At 35.8% G+C, this 21,995-nt stretch overlaps 1 protein-coding gene across 6 annotated transcripts in view; it reads left to right on the top strand.

The window, feature by feature from the left end:
- LOC137250224 (interaptin) overlaps positions 1 to 17,947 on the top strand; it is a 165,629-nt gene extending 147,682 nt beyond the window's left edge. For all 6 annotated transcript variants that reach the window (XM_067782661.1, XM_067782655.1, XM_067782657.1 and 3 more), the window contains 6 exons: positions 5,285 to 6,063; positions 6,136 to 6,234; positions 6,319 to 6,423; positions 8,790 to 9,878; positions 11,583 to 11,651; positions 11,713 to 17,947. In XM_067782661.1, the coding sequence (XP_067638762.1) occupies positions 5,285 to 6,063; positions 6,136 to 6,234; positions 6,319 to 6,423; positions 8,790 to 9,878; positions 11,583 to 11,651; positions 11,713 to 12,721 (3,150 nt within the window). In that variant the 3' untranslated portion in view covers positions 12,722 to 17,947. The remainder of the gene's footprint in view (positions 1 to 5,284; positions 6,064 to 6,135; positions 6,235 to 6,318; positions 6,424 to 8,789; positions 9,879 to 11,582; positions 11,652 to 11,712) is intronic.
- Positions 17,948 to 21,995: the final 4,048 nt, after the last annotated feature.

Raw genomic sequence — 21,995 nt, 5'->3', positions numbered from 1 at the left:
TTCGAAGTCGCAGTCCTATAGCTTCTGTGGTGGCATATGGTGTGAGGATCAGGAGGCGTGGTAGCGACTGGTGGTCGGGATTGCTACTGTTCGCACATCGGGAATTGTAGCTCTTAATCATCAGGGATTTTAGCTCGAAAAAACTGGATTCGCCCTGTGCCACGAGAGTCATGAGTATTAATAGACCATTAATAGCGACCGTAAGTCGCCTTCGTGCATGACCGCCAAACAGCCACAAATGATTTAAAGAAATTGTGTTCGCAGCGATTGTTAGGAGTTACCCCAGGTGAAACTTTTGCACGAGATATACAGACAAAAGTGTGACCATTTTATGTATCTCTATTTCTCTTCAGCAGACGCAGCAGTACCAACTCCAAAGACCGGGGTTAGATTCGAAGTCTGTCTGGAGTAGGTGAACGAGGGACAATCCTTCCGCAAAGAGGTACTCCTGAAAATTTTTGAACGGTATGCGAGATGTTGAGGCAAAACTCCCGGATCTTTCCGAAATGGCCAACACGTTGATTTCCTTAGATACATACAAACAAAACCTTTCTTAAATATTATTTTTTTTAAATAGAAAAAATCAAGCTCTTTAAACTAAGAACACCGGCGTATGCCGGCGCGCCGCCCACGCCGCCGCCGCCGGTATATAATAGAGTCTATGCCGCCGCCGCCGATAAAGTGATCGCCGTAAACCTCTAGTCCATACCAGGTGGTGGCAAAGCGAATTCAGCCAATTCGCCGTGCAGACGAATTTCAAGTCAAAAGAAAATTTTAATTGATTTCGATTAACTGCATATTAAAGTACAAGGCGCTATATGGAAAATAATCAAGAAGAAGCAATCAGCTGTTGGGATAACAAGATCTGCTACGGAATCGTAACATACGATCACGGATCGAAAACTATTTTCACTCAAGCGATACAAATTTGGTTATGCAACTATTTAAAAAATAATAATATATTGTAACGAATTTCGTGAAATTCCGCTTATTCCAAATCTTCTGTTAACGTTCGAATCGCTAAACTGTTGAATAAATAAGTCCAATATTCAATAATGCAAAAATGGTCTTTATTAGACTACTTTGAAAGTACTTCACAATAACACTTATACTTCGCAACCAATAGCGTGCTTAAATCAAACTGATTACGGACTACTCACCTTCTGCTGCTTTTATACTCTTTGTCCAAACTCTAGACGTATCTTCTTCTAGAATCCTCTACCTGGTCACTAGGCATACGCGCGTGTATTTGTAGTGTGTAACCATATGCGTGTGTATATGGGAGCGAAGTAGTAGCTGATGATGACATGCGTTTGTGAGTATGACGGCCCATACATGACACAAAAGCCATGCGCAAATATAAAACGACGGAATTTGGGCAAATGAAAATTTTGACATACACGGCTCAAAAACAATGCGCAATTTTCATTTTTAATGTAGCGCAACAAATGAAACATGTGTTTTAATTTTATAAAAAATGCACTAATTGTATAAAAAAAACACTATTTATTTTCCACAGTGCTGGTAATTCACAGTATAAGTCGAAAAATTCGCACCAGAAGCGTTTATTTTCCATTGTATTTATAACTTTTATATTTTAGTTGCAAGGCCAACTCAACTCATTGCAGCACTGCGCAATATTCATTTTTCAACTAGCGCAACAAATGAAACATGTGTTCTAATTGTATAAAAAATTATTATGTATTATTGAATTTGTGTGAATTCCTGTTACAAGCTAGATATGGTCCTTACGCCTTCGATATTAACATTTTTAAGCAATAATTACTGATGTTATATTATCAGAAACCACAGGTAAACTGTGTAAGATTCACCACACACGAAGAAAAAAGCATGTGCAATAATTGCAGACATGCATAAATATCAAAATCGTTTTGATTTTAGCGCAGTTCTCTGCGCAAATAGCGCAACCAGTGCACACACCGGCCAAAACCTTGTGCAAATTGGTAATTGGCACAAGGATACTTGAGCCGTGTAATTGGCGTATATCTCTCTGCTGCTTGTATGTATGTGCGTACATGATGATTAATTTGTTTACGTTCATAGAAGTGTGGCAGCTTGCCGTATTGTTGTTGTGGCTTTATTTACTTAGTATCAGATTAGTGATGTGAGTATCACTTAGTGTTAATAATATTCGTCACAATATTATGGATCTATTGAGTGCGCGTTGTCCCTAGTTCACATATTTCATTAATCCGATAAACCATTTCGGAGTTATTGTGTTTTAAAAAACGGCATTCGATCACGTATCGTATGTTACGATTCGACCCCTGGTACTGAATTCGCCTTGCTTCCAAAGAAGGATGCATCGAAAGGTTAAATTTCAAGTTGATCAAGAAATTTCAATCGTTTCCGTTGAATGGTATTGTTAAAGCAATTACCAAAATAAATTTATTTTCGTTTTTAACCGAAACTAAATGATGTCGTTAATATTGAAACGTTAATAAACACGTTAAACTTTAACACGAAGTGTGCTATCAAAGCCATATCACGCATCCGGTTGTGTGTGAAATTACCGTTAAGGGGGAGCGTTTCATAACGTTTATAGCGTTAACGATGTGGTTTCGTTTCGCGGCGAATTGCATAATTTTGATTTTTAACGAAGCGAATTGGTATCGTTTCGTTTGTTGAGCATCCTTGTTTCCAAAAAAACAACTATGTACACACTCTTCGTGAGCATTCGCTCTGAGACGATTTTTTAGTTAAGAGTTGGCTCGCAAGATCTAGTCTGATTACTTAGTTTGTTTATATGAGGCTTCCTGGGTTTCTCAACACAACAACATTATGCAACACATGAAGCGTCCGTAGTGTGCGTGTCAACAGTATAACACCCAATAACCATTTTTGTCAATACTCAGTTTGAGATACGTTTGAGAATCAGTCCATTTCTCACATTTGAAACGTTAGTTTTCAAATGCATTTCAAATAACCGTTGATAGCATTCTCAAGCTAAAAGGCACATTTTTAATATGGAATTTTTCTTTATTTTCAAATTGAGAATTTTTGGATTCTCAACTTTTTCTCAAACCAGAATAAAGCGGAAAGAAATGGAATCCACTGTTGTGCCACTTTCGGTAAGGAAATTTATTATTCGCCTCACTTCACTTTTAACTCGTTTAGATTTATGCATAATGTAGTACAATATCAATTAATATTATTAAAATGTATAAATACTTCCATATTTTTTCACTTTATGTCCAACTTCACTCAATAAAATCGCTTGTTTACATTTCCAGCTAAAGTATGCAAATTAGAGATCGACGAATTATCAAAATAAGCATGTTGTACTATGTTTTGTTTTATTTTTGGGTTTCATGAACTCTTATTATGCACTTTAAGATTTAGACACATTGGCGCAAAAAGTATTCACATTATTATTAACGAAAATATTTCGTGATATCGATGGTTTTCAACCAGAATGGAACGAAATGCAAGAATATCTCAAACCATTCTCAAGTTGAAGAACAAGGTTTGAGAAAAAGTGGAGAGAATATTTAGCTTCAAATGATTAATAATGCTGAATATCAAACTGAGATTTAATGTTGCCAAGTTGAAGATCGACGTTTGAGAAAAGGTTGAGAAAATATTTTGTTTCAAATGATAAATAATGTTGAATATCAAACTGAGAATAAATGTTTTTCTCAACAATTTGAGATTTTTGTTTTCACTGTTTCTTGGGTGTTTAAATATGTACGTGTTTATCATTTGTGGTGTTGTGTTTGCAAATATAAAGGAGAATACTTGAAAATTGAAGATTATTTCGCCTTGCCCATTCACATAAAAATTTTACGAAGTACTGCTATAAACATTCTCACTATACAAGAAAAATACTTGCTAACATATTTTGTGTCCTATTCGTTTGTTAAATTGCAGTTTCAACTCTGAAAAATTTGTTAAAAGTACCAGAGTGGGAAAAAAAATTTCACTTGCAAAATGTGAAAGCACCCTTCTTAGCTAAAGAAAATCTCGAATTCTTCTTCTTATGCTTTGCTTACAACAAAAGCTGCAAGTTGGCTACTTTTTCATATCAGATGGTGTCAGTGTCGCTCAATCTGCCGTTCTCCATAAAAATACATGCAATCTACTCATCATGCATAAAATTACGTTAAACGCATCTATATGAAAAACTGCTTATGTGATGGGGCTTTGAATCATTCTGATTCTATATGGTACTCTGTGACAAAGCCTTTTTGTGTTGTCGCTTTTGGGTAAGCAGCAACTGTCACCTGAACTTTGGGTTGGTTATGATCATTGATTTAATCGTTAAATATAATGAGTTTGAGACGAATTCACAATAGTTTCTCTTATGTAATTATTGTACCGCTATATTTGACTTTTTTGAAATTTGTTATTGCCTACACAGCTCCTTGAGAAGACCTATCGATATATATGTATCTAAATGTTTATGCCCTAGAACAAAGCCGGCCAAAAGCTGCACATTGTGCAATTTGAGTTCGTATTTTCACACCGACACTAACGATATGTGATCACGATCGTTTGCTATCGCTTGTCACTCACTGAAATCAACAGTGAATGCAAAAGGAAAAGTCCATGCTACTTTTTGGGCACATAATAAAAACAATATGCTGCAATGTTAAAGTGACTTAATACGTTTTAATTAGTATTATTCAGTTTCCTTGAACATACATACATATTAATATTGACAATTTAAATATTAATAATTAATAATAATTAATTAATTATTAATAAATATTGACAATTTAGTATAAATATATTTTTATACGTTCTACTTAGTTTTATTAATTTTCATAAATTTTTTTTTTATTGAATAACTTTGTTTTGAAAATATATATTTCTATCTTTACATTTACTTTGTTTTATAGTTATTTTTTAATGAAAAAGTGATTTTTTTAAGTAAATTTTGCAATGAATAAACACAAAAGTTGTATCTGACTAGCTCGACCTCCGCGTTCTTAGTTATACGAATATAAGTAAATATAGTCAGGATTAGCTTGAAATCAAATAACCAAAAAAAAAAAAAAAAATTAAAAAAACCAAAGTCCTTTTTAATTTCAAAGTTCACAGTCCACATTTTCTTTTAGCACACTGTGGGGAATTGTCACTCAATTTTTACTTATGCAATTGTTTTAGTATTTGTGTGGCCGGCTCTGCCCTAGAACTATAGTTTGGCCGTGAAAGGGTGAGCGGCGCCTTACTTTTCGATATTTCAACCCAATTTTTATTGCCGGCCTTTTAAATATCTACAGCAATTACAATAACAGTTTTGTACCTCTTTTCGTTACAGATAGAAAAAGGGGACACTCTACCGCAACAGGTGTGTGTGACATGTGCCAAAAACGCTATATCAGCGTGTTTATTCAAGAAAAAGTGCGAAGATGCCGATAACTTTTTTCGACAACAACTACTTATACAAAAGTTTGAGAGCAGGAGCTCGGCAGCTAATAATGTTGCACCCGTGCAACCGGAGGTTGATTCCACGGATCAAGCTCCCGAGATAGCGGCAATGGACAGTTATGGTGGTAGTGACTATGAAGATCAACCGAATCAAACATACATCAGTGCTAGCGGTCAGCTAAATGGTGCAATGACTGAAGAAGATGATGGTGAAATAAAATTTCCTTATGGCAAGCAACCATTTGATTTTCATTCGATTCGTCTGATGCATGAATATATGCAACAGCAATTGAGTAAAATAAATGGTTCGCATAAGGACACTAGTGTTGGCCATAGCGGTGCGAATTCGGATGATGAGGATCCACTACCACTCATGCCCGAGGTCGAAATTCTAACACCGTCTGACGAAGTGGTGGTAAGTGGAAGTAACCACGATAACCCAAATGTTTTCGGTGGTATCGAACAACCTACCTTGCGTGGCTATCAGTGTCCAGACTGCTTCCAAATTTTCGAAATGAAACAGATTCTCAAAGCACATATGCAAAGCGTACATGGTACCCAGGGTCCAGTGTATGAGTGCAGTAATTGCAAAAAGACATATTTTTATAAACGATTTCTGGAAAAGCATATAAGGCGTGGTCGTTGCGTTAAAAAACGACGAAATCAGACGTAAGCATATCATTGCACTATAATTTCTTTGATTACTTGTGTGTTTGTATTTGAATATTTATTTTTCAATAGACGACCGATGCAGTGCTCCGATTGTCATGTTTTGTTTCCCACCGGTCATCATTTGGGCTGGCATAAACGTACGGGATGTCCGTTACGAGCTGCTAAAATGTAAGTTTCGGAGTTTTATCGTACGTACCATTTTACGTTCTCGAAGAATATGTGAATTGATTTACGTTGTTTATTTACTTATAGGCCGTTTCAACAGCTTCTAAAGCAGAATATAGTAGAATATAACAACTTCCCGAAACGCGTTGGCGTACGTAAGCCGGAGAACGCTCTTTATATGCACAACAGAAAGTAAGAAAATTATGATGAATCCTTAAACAAAAACCGACAAATGTACATAGGGTGCTTTGATAGTTATACAAAAAAATTTTGAACTTTTTTAGTGCGGTTTCAAAAAAAAAACAACATTGTACGATACACATATGAAGGTTTGACAGCAGGATCTCACATATACTAAATTAGTCCACAGTGCTAAGGTGCGATATACCTCCAAGGAGATTTATTTTTCCTACAAATTGGACATCGTTTTCTAACTTACGAGTTCTAATTGGTTTCTAATGTGAATTTTAAATTGAAGCGCATTTATTTAAAATCAATTTATTTTTCGTTGTTTTATTATTTCAAATACTTTTAATGGGTTATAAGCTTAAATACTTAGTATGAATATAATTCAAAGGCTTCTCATAATACTTCAAGACCTAACTGAACTTAAATTTCCGCTGTCACTTACTCCTTCAGTATTTAGCTTGTTGATTTGAGGTATGGGTGAGGACACATGTCAACAGTTTGCTCACTTTCCCTCTCACTTTTTTAATCATTTTCACTTACTAATTTTAATTATTTCAAATGAAAAACATATTTTACAACTAAAAATATTTTCACACAACTTGTCGTACAAATAATAGAAAACTGTGAAAACATCGCATTTCTAGTGTTTCTCAAATCGTTCTCTAATCGAGTACTAACCCAGTTCTGTAATCTGCTTTTCGATTAGAGATGCATAAGAGAACTACATTAGAATTCTAATGTAACGTTCTCTAACATTAGAAATTATGTTTGCTGGAATGTGTCGAGCCTTTCGGGCTGACTGAAGCTTATCAAGCGATCACAGGAACAAATTTACGAAGTTTCGAAAATCAGATAAGTCTAAATTTGGCTTGAGTATAAGACCAAACGGTTTTTCAACCCTTTTGATGTCTTCAACTTAAAAATGAGGGGAGAAACATTTACAAAGGTTATTTAAATTCCATTGAAATCGGATACAATTTTTCAATGTAAGAACCATCGAGACCCCCTTATAGGATCTCAACAAGCAGCAAGGAGCAGTTGAGCATTATTTTAGGTTTCACGCATTTTACTCAAAAAAGCTTACGTTAAACTTCATAGTAGACTCAAGTATTAAGTTTTGAACTATGACGACTCTAGACTCATGGTTTATCGTCTATTCTAAAATCCAGAGTAGCCGCGCGAGAACCAAAGGATTCACAGCCCTAAAAAAATAGACTAGAAGTGAAATCATCCAGAGCCTTTATGCACAGCTGCCAAGAGTTGAAGAGATTACAAGGCATAATCGAAACAGCTGTGGCCTTGTCCGTTCAAATGTCGCATTGTCTACATTTACATCGTTCCCAAAATATTCAAAAAATTTAAATTAAAAACATTGGGTAGAAAAAAGTATGATATCTTATCCGCCAATCTGACTGACACTTTTTAGCTCAATATGGCGGGGAATACGGTTGGCCATCTTTAGCGTGTGATAGAAAGAAATGCAATATGAGACCGAGATAGGAACTTTATTAATCAGGTGAGCGTGTCAATATGTTATTTTGAAGTCCATGCCGAAGATATCATAATTGTTTATCCACGATGATTAAAAATTGCTTTTAAAATGTTTTCATACATTGAGCAATAAAGACTGAGCAACAACAACATATTCTATATATAATTTTGCAAAATTAAATAGAGTGGCCTGAAATAATCAATTCGGGAATATTGTATAAAAATTGGACACTTGTCCAGCAGCATCCATAAAGTTTCGAGTATCAGTATCGATTGAGTATATTTTGGACGGTGTAGTTGTCCGAAACTGAGAAATTAGTACTTTTTGGTTACTGAGTACTTTTTTGGGGCTGAAACTTCGTGGGCTTTTTTATTGAGTACATTCTACATACTAAATAGCTTTAAGATACTGAATACTTTGTAATAGTTTAGTACGGTTTACTTTTTTTAGGTAGTGAGTTCAATTGAGTACTCATAAAAGATTTATATAAGAACGAGAATGCTACTTTTCTCTTAGGTCTGGGTTCTCAGTGCGTAAGTAAATTCTGCTGATCATCTTAGCTTAAGGGGCTGCACTGACAAGCCGAACCTAATTTGTATTGTGAGAAATTTCGATCATTTCCCCGATTGATTTGTTGTTGGTTCGTATCACTGCACGATCAAATAAATATACTCAAAAATTCTGTAAAACTTCTCTTTATTCACTATAACAATTGTAGTAGAATTTCACACGCCAGTGTGATGTGATAGGCCGAACTTGCAAATATTCGGTGCAGTATAGATATATGATTATGTTGGCAAACCTTCAATATTCTTTGTGGAAGCACTGTAATGTATTGAGGAATATCAAAATAATTTGCAAATTTTCTTCTTTAAAGACTTCATATGGCCAACAATAAACGTAAGGGACGTACCCGAATTAAACTAGATTCGAAGAAAATCGCTTTGGCCAAACAGCTGATTCTGCGAGAAGCCACAACTACCGTTATAGCCAACGAGTTAAACATTTCAAGAACATTTGCCTGGCGCTTGCGAAAGAGTCTTGTTAACGGTGTGAGCTTGCACGAACGCGTCATTGACACCAACGGCGACGAATGTGATGAAACGACAGCTCAACCGATGGCAGCAGATAGCACTGACCAACAACCGCAGGCGTATCCTTTGGCGCAACAAGGAGAACAATTTGTTCATAGTGAGCGCATGGTGAAACAGGAGAAGTCCGAGAGTGATGAAGAGTCCGAGGAATGTGGAGCTCAAATGATGGCTTGTAGGCAAGAAAGTGAAGTCGTGTCGCAAGAGCACATGGAAGCGGTAAGAGGAAAAACAATCGCACTACCAGAACAGCGAGAACAGATTTATTCAGAGCAGACCGCGCTGGCAACGGAAAAACACTTACGTACTGAACGAAAGCTATTAACAGAAAATTGCAAACTGATGGAGCACCATCTGTTGCAATTACAAAAGCAACAACAGCAAGCAAATAATGTTAATGATGAAAACGGCAACGATAATGATAATGAAGAAGATGATGATGACGATGATGATAATGATGGTGACAATGATGACGATGATGATGATAACGACGATGACAACGAAGATGACGACGACGACGATGATGACGATGATGATTCCAATGATAATAATGCAGAGACTGAAGTGACTGAAACTACCGCAGAAAAAACGAATGATGCTGACAAAGTAGAGGAAATACAGGCACAAAAGATACAATTGAAACAACATCAACTACAACAAAAGTATCAGCCGAATGATCACAAAGCACAACAACAACAAAATCAAACAAGCTCAATTCTTTCACAACAATTGATGCTCGGAACTGAAACAGTAGGTAATTTAAACCAAAGGAATCTTAAGTCGCATCATCAGCGTGATTTGGTGATTCGGGGTAAAGAGGTTCAACAGTCGAGTTTGTCAGTAAACAAAACATATCCGTCCGCAGCAACTGTTATGTAAGTATTGGAAACTTTGGGCTTTTTAGAAAGGCAAACGACCCTTGCTTAGGACAAAAAATGCTTGGTCATATTGCACTTGACCCGAGCTACCGCGAGATTGCTCGGCGAATCCAGTTCTTGAAGAAAAATACCCAGAACTTGCAGAAGAGGAACGCACTCTCCCTAGGGAAACGCGCGTTACTCTAGCTCAACTTCGATCTCGGTACTATAACAGGTTAAACTCTTACCTATCCAGAATCAAACCCGACATACAAAGCAAAATGCTTGTAACGTGTCCTCACATGACACCAACCATATTTTCAATCGTAATGTGGAACCAACACCCCTATCACTATGCTCCACTGTAAGTTTCTTTGGACTCCTGTTAGAGGACATTGATGACAATTTGTGATCGGTCGTACGGGGCGAAGCACTGCTACAGCAACAACAATGAGATACCCCTCTGCTTTAGAACCTTCCATCTGTACCCAACTTTTAAATATAACTTTTTGGTATACATCGTTTTGTTCATTGTACTTGTACGTAGTTTTCATGAGGTCAAATTTGACCGCAAACCTGGTCATATAAATGAAAACGGCTTGTCATACAACGTCAAATGAATTCGCCGTCCGTTTTGACCTAAAACTGATAGTTAAGTTGTCGGAAAATAATAAAACGGGTTATGAAATAAATGAATACAGAAATTTAGCTTGGCTTTTAACCACGTGCTACTTTTTCGACTTCATCTCTATTCTCGAGTCTGTTGTGTGACCAAATGGAAACGCATTTCACACCAAATGACAAAATAAGTGGGTCTCTTTAAGGCAGTTTTGGATGTCAGTCCTTTAGACCTAATGAAAACCAACCATTACTCTTAAAATTTCTCTGACTTGTATGACTATTTTTTAGTAACCATTCGTACTTCTCCAGGGATATTATTTTCTAGGTCTTGCCGAAAGTCTATGCGAATAAAATTTCTAAGATATGATAAAAAACAAAATTCAAGGCACGAGCTTCTCTTCCAATTTGCGTCGTGCGCCTACGTGTTTTACACCGACTCCGAAAGGCATCTGCAAGGCAGATGAGTTTTCACCGATAAGCTTTTGCTTGGCAGAAATACACTCGGAGTGCTTACCAAATCACTGACACTGGGCGACTTCGCTTTGAAAAACTTGTTTCTAAATTTTTGATGTTGCTTTGCCAGAGGCTTGAACTCAGGATTTACGGTGTGCGGACCTCGCTACCACTACAGCCGCCAAAATCAGATATATAAGTATTTTACACATCCACAAAGAATTTAAGACCTTAAATTTCAAAGTTTTTAAAAGGTTCTTTCATTTCTCATTTGGTTCAAGTTGTTGTTGTTGTTGTAGCGATAAGGTTACTCCCCGAGGCTTTGGGTAGTGTTATCGATGTGATGGTCCTTTGCCGGATACAGATCCGGTACGCTCCGGTAACGCAGCTCCATTAAGGTGCTAGCCCGACCATCTCGGGAACGATTTATATGGCCACATTAAACCTTCAGGCCATCCCTCCCTCGCTCCCTCCCCACCCCCAAGTTCCATGAGGAGCTTGACGAATCCTTGAATCTAGTATTTTAGTCGCCTCTTACGACAAGCATACCTACCGCAGGTATATTCTAACTCCCCAACCCTCTGGGGGGATTTGGTTCATGTCGATTCACATAATTAAAAATTTACCAAATGCGCTTGGTCTTTCCAGACATCAGATACCAGTTAATCTCTCCATTCACTCCAGTCTTCGAGCACAAATCAATGAATCAGAAGACAGGTAAAAATACTTTTTATTAAATTTTTACCCGTTCATTAATATTTCGGTACTTTTGACTCAGGCAAATTTCAACACATTCTACGACAGGTCACGCAAAGAAGCCTCGCAAGCCAAACGTTTTTATTGACGACGAAAAATATTCAATGGCGAAAACGCTGGTTGCACAAAATGCATCTACAATGGAAATAGCGCGTGCTCTTAATGTCTCACAGATGACAGCCTGGAAAGTGCGCGATGCCATTGTAAAAGGACTGCCCCTTTCGTATCGCAACAAAAGGGACGGACCTAGTGGTTCAAATGGTTCCAGTGTTTGTAGTGAAGCGACTGGAAATATTGTAAACGATAGTGTTGACTCGCAGCAGTTGGCACACCAACTGCTATTGCAACAACAACTGCAACAAGAAAAATACCGACAAGAACAATTACAATTGCAGCAGCAGCAACAGCAACAACAATTAAAGCTGCAACAGAAGCGCATTCTACAGCAACAACAAGAGGAACAACAAGAACGTTTACGTCTATTACAGAGGCAACAACAATTAAAAGCGCAGCAACTTATGCAAAAGCAACAACAACTACAAAAACAGCCACCACAAAAGCAGCAACACCATTCTCCAGATCTGGGTCACAACGGGGAACAGCGCGTAAAGTCCCAACCGCTGTCCCCACCTGCTACCAGTACTAACGTCCCAGCTCCTGTCAAGTTTGTACATCCTCGCCGACGTTTGAAAGCGGCCGAACGTGAACAACGCGACAAAGAAATAACACGCGAGATACTTGAGCTCATCCGCGAAGATAGCAATATCCAGTATTGGAAGGTTTCAGCGCGCCTTGCCGAGAAGGGCTTTCCCATTTCACCATCTTCGGTATGCCAAAAACTAAAATCCATGGGCATACACCGTCGCTGGAAACCGGGTGATAAGCCACCAATGACGGTAGACATGGATCAACTGAAGGCAGTGAATGTCATAGCTGGTAATATGACACATTCAACAAATTCTGCTGAGGAAAGTTTAGAACAACAATTTGATATGGGTGGTGCACACTTTCTAAGTGCCTTTACGCGATGAATCATGGTGTACATATTTATGGGAGTGTGTATCTGACTGTACTAACATACGGATAAATGAATATGACTTCGTATAAACTCTGCAGCTAGAAAAACATACAGGTCGAGTGGCGATCGCCCTATCTTGAGGTAGATGGCGTTGTTGTTGTTGTAGATGGCGTGTGGCAAGACAGTCTCTTTTCTAGACATAATACATACACATATTATAGTACATATGTACATATATAGTTTATACAATATACGTATGTATACTTGGCATAAAGAACAAAATATATTGATTATAAAATTATATGCAGTATACAAACATGAAGTAGTATAGCCAATTAAAAGACACAATTATTGTTAATATAAAAAATAATCATTTAGATATAAGTAAGTTAAAAAATGAAAATTAGATTCATACAATACCACGCCTATGCAAAAAAAAAACAGTATTCGCAGGGAAGATAAAAATAACTTTATTAGTGTTAATCTTACTAATTCACACAATTCCCTTAATAAGCTTTACGATTAAATCATTCCATTTTTGTCACCGAATACAACAAGTATACAACATACAAATATGTTAAGTAAATTTGTAATGTTCAAAACAAATGCTTGGAAAAGAAAACAACTGAAAGTCATTAAATGACGATAATCACAGCTTCCATTTGTTAAAAAAATGCCATCTATAAAAAAAGCAGCTGAATATTTACTAACTTTGCTTAAGTAAAATAACGAAATTAGAGTAAACAGTAAAGAAAGCTATCAATGTAATGGATTTTCAGTTTAAGTATTTAGATTCTTAATTAAATCATAAGAATGCACATGAAAGACTACCTTGAACAAAACATTAAGAAATTAGAAGACTTTATTTTTAAATAGTTATTACTGCAATATTGCAACTCCGCGTAGTTTTCAGTAAGTTTTATAATTTTTTTTTTAATACTCGTATGTATGAATGGAAGTACAGCGTCTAAATTGTTAGTTCCATCGAAAATTCTGGTCAAAGATTTATCATACGTTATTTTTTGTGTACATTAGGCTGAAAAAAAAAAAAAAAAAAAAATGTTTTTTTCATTCTGGTATAGTGAAAGTATTGTTCATATCCGAGAAGACAACCTGTAAAGAAATTCAGCTTTTTACTTTTAATGTTTAGAGGCATCCTCATCCACCGACTTTAGTTTTTCCATACAAATCGTATGGAGCAATCACGTGCAATTTAGGGATGAACTTTAACCTCGATTATTCGAGTTTTTTTGTTAAGTAAATTAAAAAAACAGATATCGCTCCTTTAGGAGCATAGAGCAAAAACGAGCTCTCTCCACCGAGTTCTGGTATGGGCTAGTCATTCGGCGTAAACAGTTCTAATACATGTCGTTCGGGGTCGTCCTCTCCGCCGAGTTCCTTGTGGGTTCCAGTCAAGCGCCCATTTTGCTATACATGATTCACTTTTTCGAGTAAACTTAGCAAAAAATCTTGATGGACTGGTCATTAAAATTAAAAGTGTAGACATTAAAATGAAAAGCTTATATTTTTACAAGCCATTATTTGGATGTCCTCAACAACATTTTTGCTTGGTAGCCTGGACCATATGTACGTACATAGAGTCAAAAGATAAAATAAAAATTATTAGAGTACAACGAATTTTTTTACGACCAAACTAATATACATACATAAGTATATGAGAAATAAATCTGAAACTCTTGATACATTAATGTATGAACCTAATTACTACATTCATATTATTGGATTTTTAATGGACATTGAGAAAGTGTCGCTAGAAGTTCATTATTCATTCATCGGTCTCTTATTAGGATGTTCCATCGTCACGGGTTGGAAAACCAGCTGGGGATTTCTGGTTCTAAGAGATACATATGTTGAAACGATTACCAATCAATTAATAGAAAAACTCAAAATATCTCTGTATTTTCGCAAATTACAATAAGTTTTATAATTGTCACAGGGGGGAACAAAAAAAAAAACGCTGTCCATTAGTCAAAATATGCATATTATTAAAACTGCGAACATATAGCTTTTAATCCCTCTAATGGTGAATCACAAATTGTTTGACAGATTATTCAAAACAAGCTATTTCAACCATATTGAAATAGTTAAATCAGCACTTTACTTTAAGAAGAAAAAAGGGTAATGAAAATACATTTGAAGATAAAATTTTAATTCTTCTAATTTCAAAAGAAAAATTATCCTCGCACCAAGGCACACTTTCTCATGGAACCTCCCTATGGTGCTATGGAGTGTTTTTTATAACCGACACTTGGGAACACTTGTCTTTACAAATGTCGAATACAATTGCTAATATTTATATTCATGCTTACCATTTTTTCGTTCTTTTATTGCATTCATTAAAACTAAAAATAAAAAAAATAAAAAATAATTCCTTATTCATAGACTGCTCTAATTTTATATGAAAAACAACAACATATCAAATATGGGAGGTTTGAGATAATGGAGACCTTGTGCCATATATGTAATACTCCTATATTTCTGCAAAAGGTTAGGTACATTCCCAAACATCACAGTGCCGATATATTTCTTTTTAAACGTTTTTGTTTTTGTATTCAATAATCGAATGTACCTAAATTTAAATTTTTTCTTGTCACACTTATGCTGATAAAATCACAAAAATTTTATAGGCTGTTGATTTCGAATTCAAAACACTGCGAGAATTTTCTATTAGCAATATAGGAGTATTACATATATGCCTTGTGCATTGCCTAAATATGAGGTTATAGAGTTAATCCGTTTGAGCACCATACAAACTTTATTCTGCCCATGTATGTAATGTAGTAGTTTTGCAGGCAAAAAAAAAAAGCATTTACATTTCTCTTAAGGCTTACTTGCAGAACGGCAAGTTATTTTTTTAGCTCAGAGTTAGTTTAGAAATTTGTTAAAAGTGTATGAGTTTAACCTCTCATGTCAGGTTAACTCTGAGTTAAAAAGTTAACTTGACGTTCTGAAAGTTGGCCTAAGTGTACCAGTACGTTGTTCGTTTTCAGATGCTCTGTTTTTGCTTTAAATAATTTCAAATTTAACTGAAGTTATATTTTACCCCCCTATTGCGAGTGTTGATTTCAGTAGATAATCGACCGCTGAGCGATAATCGATTATCTTATAATGGATAAAAATTACGTTATAGGTATACATACATCGAAAACTTAAAAAAAAAACCATCAAAATCTGTTTCGTATAAGATGACTGTTTATAATGGGCCAAAGATTGGGCGATTAATTTGCATGGTAAAAAAATTAAATAGATAAGATGGAATCGATAAATAGTTGATTCATCCGATCGGCATTCCAAATAGGGGGGTTAGATTCATAAAAGTTTCTTTCTTTTAAATACTGTTGTATGAACGTATGCTAAGCAAACATATAGTTAGCTTCATTCACATAGACCCAAACAAACAGATTTCTCGAAAAGAATTTTAGTAAGGAACTTTATGAATCAAGCTAGCGACATTTACATTCAAGAAAAATCAAAAGACCCCACCAGCCAGAGTTGTAATCACCAGGCAAGGCAATTCATGGATTCTCATTCATGAAATAACAGTTCTAGCAAGTTCACGAGTATAAGTTTCACCCCATCAAATTATACCGGTTTCTCATATATAGTTCGCAGCTAAAAAAAAACTATACTTAAAGGTTTACGTTTGTATAAACAAACATATATTAACCAATGAATGCATTCCTTGCAGTATTGCAATCCGAGAAATACAATAAAAAAATTTAAGAATAAGCAAAGGAATAATTAATTATTCATTGTTACAATTTTCGGTTTTTACTCCGGAATAACAAAAAAGTATTGCAATCCTCTGGGACTGCAATCAAAGGAATAATTATTCCAAGTTGAATGAATTCCTTAGTCAACTTTCCGGAAAAATAGTTTCTTTGTTATTAACCCGAGCCATAAGCAACCAATGTTCAAAATTTCAAACAAATCGCTTAGTTAATAAATTTTTTGGAAAAGGTCGGTCCCTGGTCCACTTCTCGGAAAAAAAGTTTCCCTATTAGTAACGCAAGCCATAAGCTACCTATGTACCCAAATAGGTCGGCCCTGGTTCACTTCCGGGAGAAAAGCGCCATCTAAACTAAAATTCTTGCCCTGACTGCCTGTGTAGTGAAACACAAAACTCGAATTGTGCAGCAATTCCGCGTGCATTTGTCCCGACACACAAAGTTGCCTGTTTTGTGTATTTCAATGCACACTAAGAGTTTTGTGTAATATTGTGCCGCACAAATACAATACACAAAACCAATTCGTGATTCGTGTTTGGTAGCGTGCATCGTAAAGTCTAATACTATGTACAAACACACACCAAATTGGCAATTCATACACTGAAAGAAATGGTGCTAGTAAAATCAACAAATCGGTTTTGTTGTTCTTGACTTAACGGAGATTCGGTGAAATTGATCGAATTATGGTTAAATCGACCGAGTTCTTTGTCAAGGGAACAAATTAGTTTACTCATTTCAACAGAAGAGAAATTGCCGCTCTTAAATTAACAAAATTCCGTAAAATTGACAGGTTCCTAATCAATCTAACTGATTTTTTTGTTAACACAACTAATCTCACTGGTCATTTCAACAGCGATCAACAGTCAATACAGCGGCCGCCGTGGTGTGATGGTAGCGTGCTCCGCCTACCACACCGAAGACTCTGGGTTCACACCCCGGGCAAAGCAACATAAAAATTTTAGAAATAAGGTTTTCAATTAGAAGAAAATTTTCCTAAGCGGGGTCGCCCCTCGGCACTGTTCGGCAAGCACTCCGAGTGTATTTCTGCCATGAAAAGATCTCAGCGGAAACTCATCTGCCTTGCAAATGCCGCAACATAGGTACTTTCGTACAAAGCTGTCGGAACAACTTTTTTTGTTCACTACTAAAACGGTCAATTATGAATCAACGATTTGTGCGCAGTTGATTCAAAATCTTGCGATGGATAAAAATTGACAAATTTCGGTTGAATTGACCCGTATTTCGGTTGATTTTACCAGTCTTTTTCTTTCAGTGTACCATTTGGGCAATTTATTACGCAATTTATGATATATTAAATTGTAATAACAAACTGCCAATTTAAAAAAAAATTGCGTAATAAATTGTTAACAATTTTTGTTGTTATATCGGCCTACTGATTTTAAGATCGCGGGTTCGAATCGAGCTCAAGGCCTAACAATAATTTTGTATCATTATTATTATGATAAATTCTTTCTTAATTGAAAAAATTTTTTAATTAGAATAGAAGAAAGAAAAAATTTAGACAACTGCCAAAGCTCGTTGTATAGATCCATTTCGGGAACTGCTAAATTCCTTCATCGGCAATGTTTAGGCGCCGCTGCTATAACCATTCAGCCATCACAGCGGTTTTTTGTTTGTCTTCATTAATCCTACTTCTATTCTGGTTCGTGCCAATTGATATTCACAACACTGCGACATCTGTTGCAGAATGAATGTGAAAATTGGACTTGTTTGATGGCAATGCCGCCATAGTGTCATATTTTATTGACACTTTTTCCCCGTGCTCTGGGATATATTAACAATTTTTGTTGTTATATCGGCCTACTGATTTTAAGATCGCGGGTTCGAATCGAGCTCAAGGCCTAACAATAATTTTTTATCATTATTATTGTTATGATAAATTTTTTCTTAATTGAAAAAATTTTTAAATTAGAATAGAAGAAAGAAAAAATTTAGACAACTGCCAAAGCTCGTTGTATAGATCCATTTCGGGAACTGCTAAATTCCTTCATCGGCAACGTTTAGGCGCCGCTGCTATAACCATTCAGCCATCACAGCGGTTTTTTGTTTGTCTTCATTAATCCTACTTCTATTCTGGTTCGTGCCAATTGATATTCACAACACTGCGACATCTGTTGCAGAATGGATGTGAAAATTGGACTTGTTTGATGGCAATGCCGCCATAGTGTCATATTTTATTGACACTTTTTCCCCGTGCTCTGGGATATATTAACAATTTTTGTTGTTATATCGGCCTACTGATTTTAAGATCGCGAGTTCGAATCGAGCTCAAGGCCTAACAATAATTTTTTATCATTATTATTGTTATGATAAATTTTTTCTTAATTGAAAAAATTTTTAAATTAGAATAGAAGAAAGAAAAAATTTAGACAACTGCCAAAGCTCGTTGCATAGATCCATTTCGGGAACTGCTAAATTCCTTCATCGGCAACGTTTAGGCGCCGCTGCTATAACCATTCAGCCATCACAGCGGTTTTTTGTTTGTCTTCATTAATCCTACTTCTATTCTGGTTCGTGCCAATTGATATTCACAACACTGCGACATCTGTTGCAGAATGGATGTGAAAATTGGACTTGTTTGATGGCAATGCCGCCATAGTGTCATATTTTATTGACACTTTTTCCCCGTGCTCTGGGATATATTAACAATTTTTGTTGTTATATCGGCCTACTGATTTTAAGATCGCGGGTTCGAATCGAGCTCAAGGCCTAACAATAATTTTTTATCATTATTATTGTTATGATAAATTTTTTCTTAATTGAAAAAAATTTTTAATTAGAATAGAAGAAAGAAAAAATTTAGACAACTGCCAAAGCTCGTTGTATAGATCCATTTCGGGAACTGCTAAATTCCTTCATCGGCAACGTTTAGGCGCCGCTGCTATAACCATTCAGCCATCACAGCGGTTTTTTGTTTGTCTTCCTTAATCCTACTTCTATTCTGGTTCGTGCCAATTGATATTCACAACACTGCGACATCTGTTGCAGAATGGATGTGAAAATTGAACTTGTTTGATGGCAATGCCGCCATAGTGTCATATTTTATTGACACTTTTTCCCCGTGCTCTGGGATATATTAACAATTTTTGTTGTTATATCGGCCTACTGATTTTAAGATCGCGGGTTCGAAACGAGCTCAAGGCCTAACAATAATTTTTTATCATTATTATTGTTATGATAAATTTTTTCTTAATTGAAAAAATTTTTAAATTAGAATAGAAGAAAGAAAAAATTTAGACAACTGCCAAAGCTCGTTGTATAGATCCATTTCGGGAACTGCTAAATTCCTTCATCGGCAACGTTTAGGCGCCGCTGCTATAACCATTCAGCCATCACAGCGGTTTTTTGTTTGTCTTCATTAATCCTACTTCTATTCTGGTTCGTGTCAATTGATATTCACAACACTGCGACATCTGTTGCAGAATGGATGTGAAAATTGGACTTGTTTGATGGCAATGCCGCCATAGTGTCATATTTTATTGACACTTTTTCCCCGTGCTCTGGGATATATTAACAATTTTTGTTGTTATATCGGCCTACTGATTTTAAGATCGCGGGTTCGAATCGAGCTCAAGGCCTAACAATAATTTTTTATCATTATTATTGTTATGATAAATTTTTTCTTAATTGAAAAAATTTTTAAATTAGAATAGAAGAAAGAAAAAATTTAGACAACTGCCAAAGCTCGTTGTATAGATCCATTTCGGGAACTGCTAAATTCCTTCATCGGCAACGTTTAGGCGCCGCTGCTATAACCATTCAGCCATCACAGCGGTTTTTTGTTTGTCTTCATTAATCCACTTCTATTCTGGTTCGTGCCAATTGATATTCACAACACTGCGACATCTGTTGCAGAATGGATGTGAAAATTGGACGTGTTTGATGGCAATGCCGCCATAGTGTCATATTTTATTGACACTCTTTCCCCGTGCTCTGGGATATATTAACAATTTTTGTTGTTATATCGGCCTACTGATTTTAAGATCGCGGGTTCGAATCGAGCTCAAGGCCTAACAATAATTTTTTATCATTATTATTGTTATGATAAATTTTTTCTTAATTGAAAAAATTTTTAAATTAGAATAGAAGAAAGAAAAAATTTAGACAACTGCCAAAGCTCGTTGTATAGATCCATTTCGGGAACTGCTAAATTCCTTCATCGGCAACGTTTAGGCGCCGCTGCTATAACCATTCAGCCATCACAGCGGTTTTTTGTTTGTCTTCATTAATCCTACTTCTATTCTGGTTCGTGCCAATTGATATTCACAACACTGCGACATCTGTTGCAGAATGGATGTGAAAATTGGACTTGTTTGATGGCAATGCCGCCATAGTGTCATATTTTATTCACTTTTTCCCCGTGCTCTGGGATATATTAACAATTTTTGTTGTTATATCGGCCTACTGATTTTAAGATCGCGGGTTCGAATCGAGCTCAAGGCCTAACAATAATTTTATATCATTATTATTGTTATGATAAATTTTTTCTTAATTGAAAAAATTTTTAAATTAGAATAGAAGAAAGAAAAAATTTAGACAACTGCCAAAGCAAACAGATGTCGCAGTGTTGTGAATATCAATTGGCACGAACCAGAATAAAAGTAGGATTAATGAATTTTTTCTTTCTTCTATTCTAATTTAAAAATTTTTTCAATTAAGAAAAAATTTATCATAACAATAATAATGATAAAAAATTATTCACCCCTATTATGGTTGTCAACGTCAACTGTCGCTTCGTATCAATATCAACATCACGTCGTATCAATCAGGGCTGTCATGGAATCCAAGTCGGTTTTGCGTTTTGTCGGAATTTCAAACCAATATTGATTTCAATTAGTGTCATAAAACCGCATTGGTGTTGCTCTTTTCGAATGTAAATAAAAGCGATGTTCGAATCAGCTGTTTTGCGATGCACCGGCAATTTTGATGTTAATTTTTTTGGCAAAATTTTATAAAATAGTTGTTTTGTGCAATTAAACAGAAATATATATATATAGAAATAAAAAAATTTATTGACATCAAAATGGCATCAGCAGTTGTAGCAGTTATATTATGGAATTTATATTTGGAAGAAGAAAGTTGCGAGAGGGTCAAAAGGAAAATTTTGAGAGATCGCAGCAATCCGTTTGAGTTGCCAGAGACAGCGTAATTAAAAAAATGTCTTAATGTGGGTTTCTAAATATTTATAGTGTATTTGCAGTTACATTGAATAATATTGCATAAACAAAGAGGCTTTCCGAATGGTATTGGACACCATTGAAAGATGCTTAACCCGCTCGAAAGTTCTGCCAGTGCTGCAACTAGGAGCTACATTACGATTTTTAGCTGAAGGATCCTATCAAAGATCAGTTAGCAAAGATTCTAGCATGAGTGTAGGTAGAAGCACGTTGTCAACGATTTTAGATGATGTGCTTCGTGAAGCCTTTCGCAATATCTGGATGTTTCTCCATAAATTCAGTCAAAATACTGTTTTGGATTCAAATTTTATGTTTTCCCCTATTAAGAATGAAAATATAT

The sequence above is a fragment of the Eurosta solidaginis genome, chromosome 4, assembly GCF_040869045.1.
Source record: "Eurosta solidaginis isolate ZX-2024a chromosome 4, ASM4086904v1, whole genome shotgun sequence".
Taxonomy (NCBI): Eukaryota; Metazoa; Arthropoda; class Insecta; order Diptera; family Tephritidae; genus Eurosta; species Eurosta solidaginis.
This window is presented reverse-complemented; position numbering and strand designations above follow the sequence as displayed.